The sequence below is a fragment of the Euleptes europaea genome, chromosome 4 (assembly GCF_029931775.1).
Source record: "Euleptes europaea isolate rEulEur1 chromosome 4, rEulEur1.hap1, whole genome shotgun sequence".
Lineage (NCBI taxonomy): Eukaryota > Metazoa > Chordata > Lepidosauria > Squamata > Sphaerodactylidae > Euleptes > Euleptes europaea.
In genome coordinates this window covers 30,152,855-30,172,327 of record NC_079315.1, presented here as the reverse complement: position 1 = coordinate 30,172,327, position 19,473 = coordinate 30,152,855, and the positions used below count along the sequence as shown (strand labels likewise).

Below are 19,473 nucleotides of genomic sequence, written 5' to 3'. Positions count from 1 at the left end.
ACTTACTTCTGAATAGCTCTGCTTAGGATTGCTTGTTGTGTTCCATGAGTTGTTTATTCTTAAAGCTAGTAAGCTGATTGGGGCATGAGTGTTTGCACTCACACTGATAGGTTGATAATAACTAATATAATTTTATAGCATTATAATAATTTTATGATAAACTGGAGTCTGTGAGAAAGTCAGACTATAAGTAAATAAAAAATGGCTTCTCCCAAAGAAATCTGGGGATTGTAGTTTTACAATTTGACATTGTGTGGGTGAGCTCCTTAGAACCTGGAACCATTTCATGTAACTTTCAATTCCCAGAGGTCATGAGTTGCCAATCTCCAGGTGGGGCCTGGAGATCTTCAAGAATTTTAACTGATCTCCGATGACATAGCTCAGCTTCCCTGGAGAAAACAGCTGCTTTGGATGGTGGACTCTTTGGTATTATACCCTGCTGTGGACCCTCCCCTCCACAAACCCCACCTACCTCAGGCTCCACCCCCAAATCTCCAGAAATTTCCCAACCTGGTGTTGGCAGCCCTAAGAGATCACTGAGAGAAGGGAAGGACTGCTAACAGCTATCGTACTGACAATATGCCTCATGTCAACCCAGTACCCAATTTATTGTACATGTAATCTAAAGAGTAGTTGAGGGTACTAACTAGGACTGCAGCTGAAGCACCATACTATCAATGAACTGTGTGCCAGGCTATTTTGCAATGTCACAGAAGCTGCTGGTACAGAGAGGCGGATGCAGCACTTGGGTTGTGTGATCGAGAGTTGTCCTTACCTTTCCTTTGTGGCAGTGGAGTGCATCCTGGGTATATCCTTCCAATCAGGCCATGCAGGGCAGCAAAATTTTAGGCGGCCCCTGAGCCCATCTCAATTTTTGTGTTCTTGAGCTGGTCTTCGACCGTAATAAATAATCCATTCATTCAGTTCTTGTGTTCTTGTTTTCTCCTGGCATGGTTGTATGACCTTAAATTGGCATCTGCCTTCCTCTATCTTGCAGGCTTGCAAAGATGCATGCTTCCCCCCACTTCCAATTTGGATAGTCTAACAATAGTTGCCTCCATGTTTTGTGTGTGTGTGTGGGGGGAATATAGCACCTAGAAGATCCTCTTGGAGGCCCTGCATAGCCAAGTTAGAGATGTGAGTATGGTGAACAGCTTCCTGGCTGCACATTTGGCGCTAGCTAGAAATGACCGTACTCCCACCCAACAGAAAGAGGAGAAACATACTAGAACATAGCCACCCTGCAGTATGTGCTCATTGCTGTGGCAGGAAGGCATTAAAATTGTGGTTCCCCTCAAGTTTTAATCTCATAAAACAGAGGCATGTTTCCCACAAATGGCGCACTTGCCTCCAAACAGAAATCTTTATTGGGCAATTATCTACTCCCCCCCCCCAGAGGATGGGACATTGCCAAAAATATCCCTAAGACCAAGATCAGTGAGCCTCTATCCTGACCTGGCATTGATCAAATTGAAATTTAACCCATTGTTTTCCTTGTCAGAGAGACACAGGTGAAGGGATCAAAATCGCTCCAGCCTGAAAAGTCTTGGCGTAATGAGGGTTCCTCCCCACTCCATATGTGTCCCTCCCCTTGGAAAATCAGAACAAGCTTTGGAGACTCTTTCGCGATTGCTCAGGATGGGTGCTGGCGTTACGGCTTCCTTTATTCACCTGGGAAGATTTTCACTCACTGCCTTCATCCAAAGGGCCCAAGAGGTTGGCGATATTCCCATGTACCCTGAGTCGATAGATGCAGGTGAACTCTTGGTTGCCCCAGTTGCTCAGTATCTTAAACTTTATATACAGAAACTGTTTTGAATGTTGATTCTGAAAAGTAATAAATAAATGAATGAATAATCTGGATTATCATCTCAAATCCTTTCAGCAGGTTAGATCATACATAAAATTTCCATATGCACAAAAGTCCTTGTGTAAGTGGAAGCACTAAAATTACTCCTTGCTGTCTGCTTGCGTTAAGGTGAAGCAACTGTATTCCTGCAGCTGTATCCCTACTTTCTTCTCTGTGTGCACAAGCAAGGCCTAGCACAGGGGGTCTTCAGTCTGGTTGACCCTGTGGCCACTTGTAGAATTCTGAGAACAGGGAATGGGTGCCACCACAAAATGGCTACCATGGAGGGTTGGGGCTAGTTAGAAACTCGCTGCCATGGGGTACTAGGGCCTATCACAAAATGTTAGGAAGTTGAAACCCAAGCAATACTCCTGCTATGAAGTCAGTTGTTTCTGGGTTCTCCTGCTCCATTGACGTGGAGGAAAGCTAGGATTGGCTCTTTCCTTTGGGAAAAGATGCTTTGGAGAAGAAGCAAATGGTTACCTTTGTCAGGCGCCACATTGGGGATGACTTAGCACAAGGTGTATATTTGGATTTAATTTTAAAACCAAATTACATTAAATCATGTGAACCATCTGCTATACATCCCATTGCTCCACATGCACATTGTTGTTTCGTTAGAAAGCATATTGAAGTACTTACTGGGTGCTGCTGCAGTCTTTGATCTACTGCTTGCTTGAGCAGAACTGCACTAAGCATCTTTTCTTCTTTCTGCACATGCATCCCTGGATCCAACCCAGTATATCAGCACAATCCAACATCCTATAAACCAGTGGTCTTCAACCCATGGGTTGGGAACCTCAGGTGGATCTCAGAGCCCTTACAAAGCTGCCATTTCTTTGCACCTTTGGGCACATTTCTTGGTACAGAGAGCAATGGTAGCATGCCTCCTGCCTCTCTTTGCATGAGTGCTGAGAAGGAGCAGGTTGAGGAAAGGCCACTCTGTGGCTGACAGGATTCCTCCATGGCTTTGACCCTCGGGGCCATTCATGTTGCAAAGTCCTCTTGATTGTTGTAAGGAACAACACCAGGACTTTACATCAGATGTGCAACAGGACAGGCTGCACAGTGCAGTTTGAGGATGTGAAAATGGCATGGGGGAGGGAGGCCAAAGTTGCTTCTCCCTACATGTCATGGCTGTGAGCAGAAAAGGGTTCTCATGTATCTGGAAGGCACAAATCTTCCATCACATGTCTGATACAAATTCCCCCAAACTAACACAAGTCCTTTGTAACATGAAGACTGGACTTTAGCTTGTTTCTTACTATAGTCCATCACCTGGTCCTTGGCTTGTGTTTCCTGTTCTCAGCTTTTTGGGCCTGCTGCCCATGGTCCTGGCCTTGATACTCACTGAACCACAAAACCAAATTAAAAAACCCTAGAAGGTTGAGGAACAATCTGCTCCTTTGTTCATAGAACAAAGTCAACACCTCTTTCAGAATGGCCCCATTGCAATGGACTTCTTCGCTTGTGCTAGCCCTCTGCTCTCATTTTCAGGGTACCTGGAGTTGGAATGTCTGAATGGGCTCTTTGTCAATGTCGTACATGAATATTCCCAGTAGAGTTTCTTCACCTGTCCCATCATCTAGGCCCTAGAATGGAAGGGGAGATAGTTGGAATCAATGACAAGAGAGTGCAACAAAATGCACAATGAAACTCTGCACCAGAAGGCCTAGACAACCTCTAGCTAGCGATTCTGCATCAAGGTAAGACCAAGGTCAGTGCACAGGCGTTGATCTTCCAGTTTCCCCCTTGACAGCTCAGCCTCAGGAGCCTTTAGTGAAAGCAAACATCTTTGGAAATGAGCACAGAAGTACATATAATGTGCAAAGTTCCACCAAGTGCTCCACTCGAAGGAGGCTGGAACAAGGATGTAGGGAAACGGTAGGAGGCAAGCAAAATGGGAGGCAAGACAAGCAGAACCTTGACCAGGAAGTCAAGACCTAGGATCTGGCTGTTGACCAGAGAAGGAACCTGTTTTGATGGGAAGCATTAATAAACAAGCTAGGCCAGAAGGAACCAGGAAGCCTGGACAGCAAAGCCATAGCGGGACCTGGGATAACAATCCTTTCTCCACTAGGGGAGGGGCCGTAGCTCAGTGGTAGAGCATCTGCTTGGCATGCAGAAGGTCCCAGGTTCAATCCCCGGCATCTCCAGTTAAAGGGACTAGGCAAGTAGGTGATGTGAAAGTAGGGTTGCCAGGTCCCCCTTGGCAACTGGTGGGAGATTTTTGGGGCAGAGCCTGAGGAGGGGAGGGTTTGGGGAGGGGTGGGACTTCAATGCCATAGGGTCCAATTGCCAAAGTAGCCATTTTCTCCAGGTGAACTGATCTCTGTCGGCTGGAGAGCGGTTGTAATAGCAGATCTGCTATTACCTGGAGGTTGGCAACCCTATGTGAAAGGCCTCTGCCTGAGACCCTGGAGAGCCGCTGCCAATCTGAGTAGACAACACTGATTTTGATGGACCAAGGGTCTGATTCAGTATAAGGCAGCTTCATGTGTTCATGTGTTCACTCTGCATGCTCACCGGGAAAACCTTCTTCAGAGTTACTCCAACCTAAATCCATTGAGGTTTAGGCTGGAGTAACTCGGCACCATAGGTGACTCACATGGAGCATATTCATAAACGAGGAGACTCCTGTTTTGATCACACCCTGACTGTGTGGCCTGTTGCAGTCCCTTTGATACCAGTGGCTTGGACAGAGAAGCCATGGTGGGACCTGGGAGAACAATCCTTTCTCCAGACTTCATGCTCATCAGGGCAGTCCTCTTCAGAGTTACTCCAGTCTACACCTGAGGACAGTGGGGGATGAGAAGAACTGAATCAGCTTTCTGCTTCTCTACATTTCAGCTTTCTCAGGGTGCTTGCACACAGCGAGCATTCTCTGCACTGCTTCACTGGATGCAATGGCTATGGAGCTTCCATATAGGTGTTTTCTGCATGCTTTCCTGCTTTCAGCCTGTTGTCGTCATCATTTTTCCCACCACGCCACCGGAGGGCTTTTTGAGGGTTTTACAAAAACAAAGGTAATGCTAAACCCAATTAATGATTTTGTTAAAGCCTGCTGGTGTCATGGTGGGGGAAATGGCAGCCATCAAGGGCTGACGACAGGAAAAGGATGCTGGTGGTGTGCACTTTCCTGCCCGTTTGCCATAACACGCTTGGACTGCATTCTTTCCAAAATGATTGGCATAAAACAGATTTGGGAAAGAGAATACTGAGCATGGGAGAAAACCTGAAAAGAGGAGAGTTAGAACATGATGTTGTATAGAGGCTCTGCCCCAAAAAGTGCTCCAGTTTGGAAGCAAAGGTGGAGAAGAAACCTCTGTGTGGAACAGGTAGGGAATTATGTGTGATGTGAAGAGCAATACCCACAGAGACCACAAAATCCTTCAAGGCTGCCACGATGCTTTCAGAAGGGGTGATGGCTTGGGCGACGTGCTGAACTGTAACAGCCAATGGGTAGATTTTTTCAGGCAGTTTAATTACTACATGGCCCTCAGATCCTCGAAAAGCCCAGCAGTTTCCAGGGTGAACGTCTGGCTGGAAACAGGAATCAGCTCACGTTAGCAACATGTAGCCCCATATTGCAGTGCGTGTTCAGAATATGTAAACTGACTTCTGTGGGTAAGTACAAATGACCATTAACAATCCACTTGATGTTCTCCAAGCTTACTGATCAAACACAGATATGTGGTAAAATTCTCCATTATCACTTGACTTACCAACTGGGTGTACACATGCTAAAGTAAGTGACCCCTTGGTAAACGGTTGTCTGTATTCACCCAGAACTACCTTTCAGTAGGTGGAAGCCTACCGATATTTGCTGCTGTGTGCCTTCCTGTTTTCATTATAACTTTCCTTAGAATCAAGTGGGGAAAGACAAAATGGACATTATGAAAGTGTCCCACTGTCTTTACCAAGGTAGAGAGCAAGGGCACTCCTGCTTGGCCCCTAAACATTTGTCCTGGGTGTGTGTGTTAATGTTCAGTTCAAGCATATGCATGAACAGGTTGTGTGGTCGAGTTACCAGATAATGTTTATGTATTTATTTATAGCCCACCTTTCTTGCTTAGACTCAAGGCAGATTGTAGAATATAAAACAGGACAATCAGACAGCGTAAGACAGTGTAATAGGACTAGCATTACAGAATTAGAACACGACGCAAGTAGCAAATTGCCTAAGGCAGCGTATATTATAATTTAAAAATGGAATTGCAAGACAATGCAGTAAAAGCAAGGTGATACCTCCAATAATAATTGCAGGAGACTACAGTCCTACTCCATTGTGAAGGTGCCCTCCTGAGCTCTTCCATCCTACTAGTTCTAATACATTTATAAAAATCCCCCTCTGAACATTTCTATTTTGTACATTCTGTGGAATTATAGAAGTGTGGGAGACTTCCTGACCTCCTGAGCAGGTTGTTCCCCAAGGTGGGAGCCACCACTGAGAATGCATGTGAACAGGGAGCTGCTGATCTTACCCATTTACAGTGTGGTACCTTTAGAAGGCTTTGCTCGGATGAGCAAAGTTGTTGCAGTGTAGCAAAGTGGGAGAAGCAGTCCTGCAGGGATGTGGGCCCATGGCCATGAAGGGTTTTGTGGGTGGTAACCATGACCTTCAATTGAACTCAATAGCTGACAGGTAACCCATGAAGTGACTGCCTAATGGGTATGACATGCATGATCTGCCTTGCACCCAATAGTAACTGGGCTACAGCGTTCTGCACCAACTGGAGTTTCCAAGTTGACACACCCATGTAGAGTCCATTACAATAATCTAGCCCTGAGATAACCATTGCATGGATCGCTGTGGCCAGATCAGCTGAGTCATATTCCATGTTAAACAAAAATGGGAAAATGCATTTTTTTTGTAGCTCCATTAACTTGTTTCTCCAGCAGTAATGCTGGATACAGTATAACTCCTAGGCTCTGAACTGAATAAGCAAGGATCAGCTGACTACATCGAAGGTGGGAAGCACAATGTTCTTCCAGACCTCAGTCTTTCCAACCAGCAGTACCGCTGTCTTGTCAGGATTCGTTTTCAACTTGTTCACTCTTAGCCATTTAACTACAGCAGTAAGGCACTGGTTCAGGACCTCCACAGTATCACAAGCGATTTGGAGGAGGAGGAAGAAGAGTTGGTTTTTATATGCCAACTTTCTCTCCCACTTAAAGAAGAATCAAACCAATTTACAATCACCTTCCCTTCCCCTCCCCTCCCCACAACAGAGACCCTGTGAGGTAGGTGAGGCTGAGAGCTCTAAGAGAGTTGTGACTAGCCCAAGGTCACCCAGCTGGCTTCTTGTGTAAATAAATATAGAGCTTGGTGACATCAGCATTTTCATGACAGCCTTCTCCAAAATCATGGATGATTTCTCCTAAGGACTTGACATTGAGAGTGAATAGCATGCAGGATAGGACTGAGCTCTGTGGAACCCCACAAAGCAAATCCCGTAATGACAACTGGTCGCCAACAGCAACCCTCTGAGTCCTGCCCTTCAGTAATGATTTACACCAATCCAAAGCACATCCCTTAATTCCTACTCATATCTCCAAATGTCTCAATAAGATGCTCTGGTCCACAGTATCAAAAGCCACTTAAAGATTCAGTAAGATCAACAAAGAGACACGGTCCTTGTCTACACTCAAATGGAGATCATCGACTAAAGCCACCAGCACTGTCTCTATCCCATAGCCTGGCCTGAAACCAGATTGAAAGTGGTAAAGAGCAAATCCAGTAAGATCTGGATTTTTTCTGCTACTGCTCTATCATTTTGCCCAGAGAGGGAGATTAGAGACTGGGTGATAATTGGCTACATCATTCTTTTCTGGCAATTATTTTTTAAAGTGGATGGATGTCTGCCTGTTTTAGTGACCAAGGAAAGGTGCTCTGAGTCAGTGATTGATTTATGGTGGACACCAACAAGTTGCTGATGTGATCCATACATGAATCCCAGAATCTGGCTGCGCATCTGCTTGGTTTGCATGCTGAACCCCTGGGTGGATGTTTAGAGGTGGGACAGGTGTGCTCTCATACTTTATAATAACAGAAAACAAAACCTGGGCTATAGTCAGTCACTGTGCTTTATATTTAGCATAGGGAAGGATACGTCTTTATGACATCCTGTCCATGTTGTTGGAGTAACAAGGTTATCCCAAGGAAGGTCATGACTCTACTGCTGCACCCCCAATTGAGGTGAAAATTTAGTTCTTGAGGACGCAATTAAAACAAGATTTCTCACAGCCACACAAAAGGATGTAGAGAATAGCTATTCCTATTGGCCAACACTACTAGTGGTGGAAAGTGCCATCAAGTCACAGCCAACTTATAGAAACTCCAGAAGTTTTTCAAGGCAAGAGACAGAGGTGGCTTGCTGTTGCCTGCCTCTGCATAGCAACCCTTGAATTCCTTGGGGATCTCCCATTCAAGTACTAACCAGAGCCAACCCTGCTTAACTTCCGAGATCTGATGAGATCGGGCCAGCTGGGGCCATTAAGGCCAGGGTGGCCACTATTACTGCCAAACAACATTTCTTCAGTATTAGGGATAGACTATAGGTATTCAACTGCACCTCTAAAACAGTTTCAGGCGGCTTTGCTGAACAGAAAAACCAGCAAATGTTCATACTCTCAGTCTTATAACTCTCAGATGTTCTCTCTTTATCGATGGTGGCTCCTAGAGTTAAAAAAAAGCTAGGTTTTACAATACAATACCTTTATTGGCATCTTAAAATAATAAAACATGGCGAACAGCCAGCAAAAAAAGCTAGGTTAACAGAGATGGAGATCTCTATTTATCATCAAGTTAACAGGAAATGTCCCATTAGTTTTGTATGACATTGTCCATGCCCACATTTCTCAATGTCAAACCAGCTAATTCGACAGTTTGCCACTGACGTTGATGTCAAGAAGAAAGGAGGTTTAATCCCTTCCTTGGAGGCCATAACGACCAGCCATTGTAATTCCTTTGCCTCCTTGCTATTCTCATGGATAGGGGTCCACCAATGAAGCCACATATGGTCTCAGCACTGGCATACAGCCAAATAAAGCTTTAATTCAAGGTCCCTATTTTTATGTCCTCTGTCCTCCCTGCCCCCACCCCCACCCCAAAAAAACTTTCAATTTGCCCTTTCAGGGAAAGCTGATGTTTCCAGAAGAAGAGTTGGTTTTATAGCCCGCTTTTCTCAATCTTTAAGGAGTCTCAAAGTGGCTTACAATTGCCTTCCCTTTCTCTCCCAACAACAGACACCTTGTGAGGTGAGTGGGGCTGAGAGAGTTCAGAGAGAACTGTGACTAGCCCAAGGCCACCCAGTAGGCTTCATGTGAAGAACTGGGGAATCAAACCCAGTTCTCCAGATTACAGTCCACCGCTCTTAACCACTATACCATGCTGGTGAGCAAGGTTCTGAAGAAGGGGGATAAAAAGTTAGAGGTTGTTGTGGAAACCTACTGAAGACTGGGTCTGTGAGTCATGATGGCAGCAGATCCCTAAACAATGGGCGTGGCAAGGAGAGTGGCAGAAACATTCAAGCAACAGTGACCATTTTGGTCCCCAAGGGAACGGAGGCCCTTCTTGACTTTTTCTGGCAGCCAGGAGGTGCCTCAAGAAGGTTCTGCACATGCAGGGGCCTCTTGCCGAGGCTTACATGTGAACCAAGTCTAATGTCATCCGATGGTCTCTCAAATTGAACTTTTTTAGCAGTTTCTGGGTGGTCTGATGGGACTGTTGATAGGAACGCCTTTGGCTGAAACTGCATAATGCCCCATTTAATTAATGTATGTTTGCTGAAGAGAGGTCATTGCAGGACTGTTGGACTATTTGTAAGAATTAGCAGGAGAGACAACGTGCTTAACCCTTCCCATGTCTTCTGACTCATCCACAACAAAGTCCAAATAAGACTGTTTTCTCCCTAGCAGGACTGGTCTTGGATCATGGGGGATGGAAAATATTTGCTGGAAAGAATTGGCTGGCACAGGAAGGGTTAAACACCCCCTTCCCCAATTCTCCCTTGCATTGTAATTATAATTTGTAAGGCAACACATAACTTACGACCCCAGATTTGCACTGGAACATGGATTTCTACCCATTCTCTAGTTATGGACTTGAGGATAGTTTGAACCACATGAATCTGAACCCAATCCTATATACATTTACTCAGAAGAAAGTGCCATTGATTTCTTTGGAAATTACTTTCAATTAAGCGCTTAAAATAGCAATGTTAATGGATTTTATTCATCCAGCCATTAAAAAGAAAAGGTTAGCCTTGGTGTGTTTTTTTTTCAGAGAAAGCGTAAGAGCAGAGGGTTGTCTGTCATTACCTAGCGTTTTTTGAGCCCAATCAGCCATTTGTACATGATCCTCATATATCTTCTTAATAGCCAAATTGATCATTTTGACCACTTGCTGTGAAGAGGAGGGAGAAAAAACCCATCAGGCAAATTTGTGACTGGTTCTTGCAGATATTGAAGGCAGGCATTTGACAGCATGAATTATGAATACTCTTGTAGAAGCATAACTTCAGGGACTGCCTACAAGCACTCCTTGAATGTGAATCACAGGGCTTTCGGCACTCATAGAATCATAAGAGTTGTAAGGGGCCATACAGGCCGTCTAGTCCAACCCCCTGCTTAAGACAAAACAAGATGTTCTCTCCGCAAATGGGTGGCCCTAATCTAGGGTTGCCAACTGCCAGGTGGTGGCTGGAGATCTCCTGCTATTACAACTGATCTCCAGCTGATAGAGATCAGATCACCTGGAGAAAAATGGCCTCTATGGCACTGAAGTCCCTCCCCATCCCAAACCCCGCCCTCAGGCTCCGCCCCAAAAATCTCCCGCCAGTGGCGGAGAGGGACCTGGCAACCCTACCCTAATCCTGTGTTTGGGAGTGTGAGGATAGGGAGGGCCTTTGCTCCACTTTTGGGTTGAGATCTGCTTAGGAAAACAACAAAAACTGACCAAACACGGGGCAGGAGGAAATTCATAGGAGGGAATTACCAGATCAGGGAAGAATGAAGCACTCTTCTGCCTGTCAATTCTCCCCTCCCAATCTCTATAAGTGAACAGGCAGGCCCTGGAAATTCCCTGTTTTCTTTCTTACTTATACTTAAGACCTAAGTATCAAGAGAAAGCCATACATCTCCAGCTTGCATTTGCAATCTGTACCCTGGAGTGATGTCATTTCCTCCAACCAAATGCTGTTGACACCCAGTACTGGCGTTTCTTTGGCCCAAACAACTCATGCAGACAACAAGGGATCCCCAACCCCATGTTTGCCAATGACACATCTCCCACATCACTGCTATTTTGGACCCTTTCACCCGATTGTCCTAATGATGTCAGCTTTCCAAATGTCTATGTCACACCCATGAAGACATCTCAAGGTCTTAGTGTTGGTTGTAATATAGGATTCCCTGTCATTATCTTTGCAATGGCCCTCTCAGATATGATAACCATCTTCAAGTACTTGAAGGGCTGTCATATAGAGGAGGGTGCCGAGTTGTTTTCTGTTGCCCCAGAAGGTCGGACCAGAACCAATGGGTTGAAATTAAATGAAAAGAGTTTCCATCTAGACATTAGGAAGAATTTTCTAACAGTTAGAGTGGTTCCTCAGTGGAACAGGCTTCCTCCGGAGGTGGTAAGCACTCCTTCCCTGGAGGTTTAAGAAGAGGCTAGATCGGGGGTCTGCAAACTGCGGCTCCCGAGCCGCATGCGGCTCTTTGGCTCGTTGAGTGCGGCTCTCCGAACTTGGTTTGGAGCCCCTGCTCTTGCGCCCGCTCGCGCCGGCAGCTGAGCTGCAGAGCCGGCGCGCCTGAGAGAGAGAGAGCGGGCGAGTGGGCAAGCGAGCGCACTGTCTCCCCCCCCCCCCGCCGTGGAGAATGGCCGGATCCCCCTTTCCTTTGCCCTCAATGGTTGGGAGGCTAAAGCCTCCCCTCCCCTCTAGCTGCGTGATTGCTGGGTGGGCGGCTCGGCGGTTCCTGGCCCCCCCCGCCTATCAGCTGTTGGGCGGGGCGGGCTTCCTTTGGTAGACCTGGCCTCCGGCTGAGTCCCATTGGGAGGCCATGTCTACCCACTGGCTTTCTTGGCGGTAGACCTGGACTCCGAGGAGGGGAAAAAAGTCCACCTTCAGAGGCCAGGTCTACCAATTGGCTTCTATGGGCCTCCGGAGGCCAGGTCTACTGCCAAGAAAGCCAATGGGTAGACCTGGCCTCCCAATGGGACTCAGCCGGAGGCCAGGTCTACCAACAGGCTTTTATAGTGGTAGACCAGGCCTCCAGACGAGGACTCCGGACGGGGAGGGGGAAATGGCAGGGACTTACAATTTAATTTTTATCAATAAATAAGATCACTATTAAGTATGATATCAAGTTTTATTCAGTGTACCTATAGTTTAATTAAGACTTAAAACTTTAATTAAAGTTTATTAAATTAATAAACAGTGTACCTACCTATATACCGTATTTTCCGGCGTACAAGACGACTGGGCGTATAAGACGACCCCCCATTTTTACAGTTAAAATTTAGAGTTTGGGATTGTCCCGAGTCCGCGGCCTAGGGTCGGCCCTCAGGACTGCGCCCCAACCCCGCGGCCGCCCCCAGACCTCCTGGAGTGGCCCAACCCGAGTCCGCGGCCTGGGGCCAGCCCTCGGGACTGCGCCCAACCCCGCGGCCACCACCGGTCCTCCTGGGGCGGCTCAACCCCCGGGGACATGGACAGAGCGGAGGCGGCTCCCCAGGGAGATTCTCCAGTCCGGCTTGGAATTGAGCATCCGGCGTATAAGACGACACCCGGCGTATAAGACGACCCCCGACTTTTGAGAAGATTTTCCTGGGTTAAAAAGTAGTCTTATACGCCAGAAAATACAGTAGTTTAAGTTTAAGAAATTTGGCTCTCAAAAGAAATCTCAATCGTTGTACTGTTGATATTTGGCTCTTTTGACTAATGAGTTTGCCGACCCCTGGGCTAGATAGCCATCTGTCAGCAATGCTGATTCTATGACCTTAGGCAGATCCTGAGAGGGAAGACACCTTGGCCATCTTCTGGGCATGGAGCAGGGATCACTGGGGGTGTGGGGGGGTAGTTTGGAATTTCCTGCATTGTGCAGGGGGGTGGACTAGATTACCCTGGTGGTCCCTTCCAACTCTATGATTCTAGAGAGACTAGCTTGAGAGGGGCAGTATCATTTTAAGAGGGTTTCACAATGGCCTTTTAACTGAACAGGAAGTTGAACCTACATGTCAGGTATGTTAGCTTATTTCTGTACCCACGGTCCTAAGGCTGCTATGGCAAAGGGTTGGGTTATGGGGTACATTTCTTTCATATTCCTTTGGGATCAACACCATTCTCTTGCACCCTGATTCTCCTAAAAGTGGAAGAACCTGTAATTCTTCATTCAACTCCATGTTTTTGGTAATAAGGTGAGAAGCTCTGCTAGGCCTGAGCTGACAAGCTGCTGTAAGTCTGGTTCAAAACCAAAACTGTGCTTCTTACAAGAGCACTAATAAATTGGCATGCATAACGAAGGTTTGAAGTTGTTTCTGTTTTGGTATTCTGTCCTATTTCTAAGATGCTTTAACAGTTACAAATAAAGTAGAACATAAGTAGCTGTCCTGTGGGAGAGTTAAAATCCCCTTTCCCTACCACCATGGCCCTGATCCATAATGGTTCCCCCCAGCTACTTTTTAAGGAACAAATTGAATGTCTGGCTCTGGCGTTCTAATCATCAAGAGCTCCAGCATCATGGATTTGACTGAACACATATTCTTATTTTGTAAATTTAAAATATGTTGGTGGAACAGAAGGATTTCAACTTTTAAAAGTAGACCAAGTAACTCCTCCCTGTTTTAGGAAGAATTCTGAGTTCTCACGGAGTAGCCCAGTGGGCCAAGAGCCCTGTGTGAAAATGTGCACCCTAAAATTCTTCCCAGAAACCTCTGCATTAGGTCACTCAAATGTGTCCTTGTATAAAAACCATAGGATACTGAATTTAAGTTGCTATACTTTTTAGTTAAGACAGCAGAGGCACAGAGAGCAACTCAGGACAACACATACATAGTACAGAATGCTGTGGCCAGAATGACTGGAGTGACTTGTCCATATCACTCCAGTCCTGTTCCATCTGTACTGGCTCCCAGTTTGCTTCTGGACCCAATTGAAAGTGTTAGTATTGATCTTTAAAGCATGTCTTAAGAACCACCTACTCCCTTATGAACCTACCTGACTACTATGGTCATCTTTGGAAGACTTGTTTCAGGAGCCCACACCATCTGAGGTGAGTAGGGCTGCCAGCCAGCAGCTAGCAACCAATGGGAGTCGGCGGGCAGAACACAGGGGTCCCATAAGCATAATGGCATTACATCATTTCTTGTGGAAACCAGGAAGTGATGTCATGTCTCTACGAATCGTCAGAAACTCTACCATAAATACCATAGATTCTGGCAATTCCTAGAGCTACCTTACATAACTTCTGGGTTCTCCCCTGAAGTGATGTAGAGATGCACAGGGCGGCGACTGTTTTTTAAAAATATTTTTCTCCCACCACCGCTTGGAGCAATAGTAGGCAAGGCCAGGTGCCAGCAAGAGGCAGCCCTGTATGAATAGTACTGCATTGTTAGGTTTCATCCCAGGATCTAAACATCCCTGTCTTCCAAGGGTGTAGAGTGGAGGCAATACCTCAGAATTTACCATAGCATTTTTGGCAATTCCTACAGCTACCTTAAGTCACTTCTCAGTTTTTACTGGAAGTGAAGCAGAGACACACAGGACATTGCACCCCACTGCGTCTCCACCCGCAAGCCTCCCACTGGTTCCCAGGAAACACTATATTCAGAGTCACTCCAGTTTACTGCCACCAAATTCCATGGATTTAGAGTAACTCAACATTGGATTGCACCTCTTCAGGGATTTTTAAAAATAGCTAGAGTATCAGAGCACTCCTAAGGACATCTGCTTTGAAGTCCAATGTTGTTCAATGGGGCTTACTCCCAGAAAAGTGTCTGTACGACTACAGCCTATGGCAGAAAGACAAGCATGTAATGGGGCCTGTAGTTAAAGCAGGCAGTGATCATGTGCAGATGACAGTAATTATCAGTTTGTAACTTCCTACTTCTTTGTTCTCTCCTGGGATATCACTCTCCTCTAGAATTTGCTTGATAGAATGCGAAATATTCTTGTTGATGCCACTGATATGATCATGCAGGTGATCCACCACCATTTTAAGGGCCTCTGCATCATGGATTTGTTTTTCTAACCGAAGATGTGACTGCCTTTCAGGGGGTGGGAATAGAAGAAATGCAAATATTAGAAACTATAATAATCTCTGACTAATCTGCAGTGGCCACAGAATACACAACAAAGATAATCAACTCCAATTTAAAATCTTTGATTTAATATCTGAGTGGGAAATGAATGCACTTTGTCTCTAGAGCACACCTATGTGCAGGAATGTTCATGTAAACTACAGGAGCATTCAGAACACAATCTGTAAGGTTGCCAATTCCAGCTTGGGAAATTCCTGGAGATTTGGGGGGCAGCACTTGGAGAGGGAAGCTTTTGGTGAGGGGAGGGACCTCAGCCAGGATGTGATGGCATAGAGTCCACCCTTTGAAGCTGCCATTCTCTCCAGGGGAACTGATCTTTGTAGTCTGGAGAGGAATTGTCATTCCAGGAGAACTCCAGGCCCCTCCTGGAGGTTGGTAGTCCTAGCAGCCTGCCGTTTTACACGCACTAGCTGCTGAGGTATATTTTGAACTGCTCGCACATGATGAGACAATTGCATTTTCCCAGCTTATCTTATAACCAGACGAACAAGCATCTTCTAGATTTTTAACTGTGGTGCAACAAATGTGGTAAAAAAAAAAAGGCAACCTACAGCAAGTGGAGCAGAACTGTCAGCAATGTGCAGGGGGCTCAGGCAGCAATGTTAGTATGAGAACTAGGATGTTGCAAGCATGGCTTGTTCCATCTCCAAAATAATGGCACTTTATTATTTAAATTGTTTAAACCATTATGTCCTGCCTTTCCCACTTTCTATGGTGGCTCAAGGTAGCTTAGAGAAAGAAGCCAGTTAACAGAATAACAGAGACATTGAACCCTGAACAATCTAATTATAGGGCGCAATAACACTATACTTTCCACAGCATTAAGTTCCATGTAGATACTGTCAAAGGCCTGTCTGGATGACCATGGTCTTATAAAACCAAGCCAACATGAAGGACCTCTTCTTCAGGAAGAGAATTTTAAAGGCTTGGTGCCGCTGCTGAGAAAGGCCAATCCCTAGCAGTGAACATCCAGGGAATTTTAAGGGAGGCCATTGAGAGCAGAGAATTCTGAGATCTCAGATGGCAACAAAGCACTTTGCTCCTTCACATGCACTCACTCTGGCTAACAAAGAAAGACATGTTGCAGGAAGCTGCAGACCCTTGGCTTATCAAGTTCAGTATTGCCCACTCTGACTGGCAGCACCCCCTCCAGGGTCTCAGGCTGAGGTCAAACGTTTCACCTATTACCTCATACTTTTGCTGGGAGATGCTGAGGATTGAAGCTGGGACCTTCTGCATACAAAGCAGACGCTGTACCACTCAGCCACTTGCCCTCCCATATTAACATGGTGGGAGGTGTATTGACTAGCGAAGCTGTCATTCTGCTGCATGAGAGAAATATTCTAATGGCCCCTTCTGGCTAGCTGAGGGGAGGGAAGGGAGACAACAAGTTCTTATTGGTTCAACAACCATGCCTTAGTGATGTGTTTCATATATTCTTGTCATTCTATGGATCCATACTGAGAACGTTGCCCTGGTTGTCTCTGACCTTTGAGGCAGAAGTGAACCTTTCTTAGCTTTTTGTTACAGGCAGACTCCCACTCACTGGCGGCCCACAGACCCACCCGGAAGACCTTTGCAAGGGATAAGGCAGCCTGCTGACAGCTGCATTTATGTACGATTCCAAAGCTAACGTTTCCTCTTACCACACTGATTTCAGCTCCGTTTGATACCGCTGTGTGAGTTCCTAGAGAGGCAAAAGAAAACATACTCTTCAACTCTAAGAAATGCAATGGGCCTATCAGGATATTACCTTGGGGCATGGATACAAATGCATCCTGTCAGAAATGTATGGGACTGGTTGACTAGAATTATATCCTCTTCTCTAGTTGGTGCAAAGCTCAAACAAAGTCAATAAATACATATTCAGCAGAGCTGTTCTTGCTGTTAGCGTACATGAGCATATTGTCATAGTGCACACCTGCACACTAAGGTGTCATGTTGGGGTTAGCTGCATTTGTAGTGTAGCACCCAGGCCATTTATGCATGGATATTTTCACTCACATTCGCCCCCAGTCTGTCTCGATTGTTCCTTGGAATATGCATGAGTTTTCTCTCCATTAGAGATGACCTTGCTGCCAGCCGTCACAAATCCTGGGACTTCCCGTTCCTCTATTAACCTGATTCTTCCAACTCCCTTGAGCTCAGCCCGGATGAAATCCCCATGCATAAGGCAAAGTGCAGGACACGGAAACTTGGTTTCTCTCACAGAAAAAAACTACAGACAATTATAAAGCAGCATGTCCAGAGGCGGGGATTCAAATGTTTCCTGCTTCCTCAAAGTTCTTTCTGAGCAGAAGAAAGGATTTTGGAAATGAGGGTTGGGTTCCCCCCCCCCAATTCCTTTTAGAGAGCTTCATTTTTTAAATGCTTTTTTATGCGGTAATTGGGTTTCTGTGGGGACTTTTCTCGCACAGTAAGCACTACAGACAATTACAAAGCAGCATTTCAAGGGGCGGGGTCTCAAATGCTTCTTGATTTCAGCTTGGAGACTGCTGGTGCATAGATTCCCAACAGGAAAGTGTGGGTTCAGTGAGCAATGAACCTCAGGTAAAACTCCCATGCATAAACGACCATGCGGTGCTGCCCTTTAAAGCTCTGCCTCCTAAATAAGATCACAGATATGGCAGGTACTATTTTGCAGAATACATTTGGGGAAACCGCATGTGGTTATGTTGGTCTCATAGCTACGGTATGGATGAGCAGCTCTGACTACCAGCCAAGTCCCTCCACTGAATGGCAGCCAGCAGTGTCAAGGTTGATGGAGAGATGCAGGAGACCAGATTCTGCAGCACACCTGGATTAAAGCATTTGTGAAGCATTCCCTTCCAAAAATAAAGCATTTGTGAAGCATTCCCTTCCAAAAATAAAGGCACTCTGTACATGTTCAGGGGCACTTTGAATTAAGGTCATATGTTGAAGGCTTCTTTCCTACCGCCTTATTCCTTCACAGAGCTCAGGGCAGCTTAATATGGTTCTCCCCTCCTCCACATTTCCTTTAAAGAACGCTGAGATAGAGGCATGTTGGACTGAAAGAGGATGATTACCCAGTGAGCTTCGTGGCTTAGTGGGGATTTAAACTCAGATCTCCCAAGTCCTAACCTAACATCTTAACCACTACACCATAATGGCATTCTCAAGAAGAAAAGAACTCTGTGCATACCCAGAGGCCCTCAATATTAGGTTCAAGAATTAACCCTATAATTTAGGACTTTAGTACAAACATAATACAATTTCAGTCTTCATGTTCCTTTCCCCCACAACTCAGTGGCCAAGTACAGGACAGAATCTCTATCATGATTTGACTGGCTTCTGATTGGCCACGGTGGCCAGCTAACTTCAAGAGGATGATTTTGCGGCATCCCTTATGCAAATACCAGTTGATATGCCCTTTAATTACTTAAATTAGAGCGCAGGGCATAGTACATCCCTGCCTGCGCTTAGAACTCCAGCAGTGAAAGTAACCTTAAATTTCTTACCCTTGGAAGGGGGACAGCAGATGGAAGGTACCACTTTGGTCTCTTTCTTACCATAACTCCATACCAGCCCATACTAGCTTGCCTTCAGTTCTGAAGAACATCTGTAATAGCTGCTTTTCATCAGAACTGATCTCCAGCTGCATCATCCCCACATCTTTGCACTCTTATTGTGCTCTAGGAAATGTTCTTTGGAACTCCCTCCCCAGGGAGATTCATCTGCTCCCTCTATCATCTTCCACCAGCGGGTGAAGACTTTGTTTGGTTTGCTGTTCCCCCACTGTTACAGGCCCTCCTCTCTGGTTGTGACGTTATGTGTGCTGGGCATTTATATGTTTCTGTGGCATTGTTTAAATATTTCATAGACATCTGTGTTTTAAATGCTGCTTTTAATGTCCTGGTGTTTTAACGCTGAACTGTTTTAATGTTTTGAAGTTTGCCAACTTGGGATCCCTATTTGGGTGGAAATGTAGCATAAAAGTGTTTGTTTTAAAAAGAAAATAAGTAAAAATGGATCTTGTTTTATCTGGCTAAGGGCCGTAAATAAATTATCTATCTAAGTAAAAATGAACATTTGTGATAGGATCACAGCGCTCCAGTGATCATTCGCAGCTGTGCATAAGAGAGCTGAAGGGCTGATGAAGCATAATGTCCAACGTGGTGTAGATGCCATCTCAGTTTTCTTTCCAACTCAAAAAAAGTAGGGCTGTCGATTCGGTTCGGCCCAAACCGAAAAACAGCCGAATTTACCCTGATTCGGCGGTTTTTAGTTCGAAACGAACCGAACTCAAACATGGCGGGAAAACGGGGGAGCCGAATTCAGCGAG

The 19,473-nt window shown here is 45.6% G+C and overlaps 1 protein-coding gene across 1 annotated transcript; it reads right to left on the bottom strand.

Annotated features, from left to right (window-relative positions):
• Window positions 1-1,683: 1,683 nt before the first annotated feature.
• LOC130476952 (SUN domain-containing protein 3-like) lies at window positions 1,684-18,721 on the bottom strand. Its single transcript, XM_056848960.1, has 8 exons — window positions 18,701-18,721; window positions 16,817-16,857; window positions 14,957-15,116; window positions 10,172-10,256; window positions 8,425-8,528; window positions 5,225-5,392; window positions 3,352-3,441; window positions 1,684-1,827 (listed from the first exon to the last, which is right to left on the bottom strand). The coding sequence occupies exons 1-8, from the start codon at window positions 18,719-18,721 to the stop codon at window positions 1,684-1,686; spliced, it is 813 nt and encodes a 270-aa protein (XP_056704938.1).
• Between the last annotated feature and the right edge of the window lie 752 nt (window positions 18,722-19,473).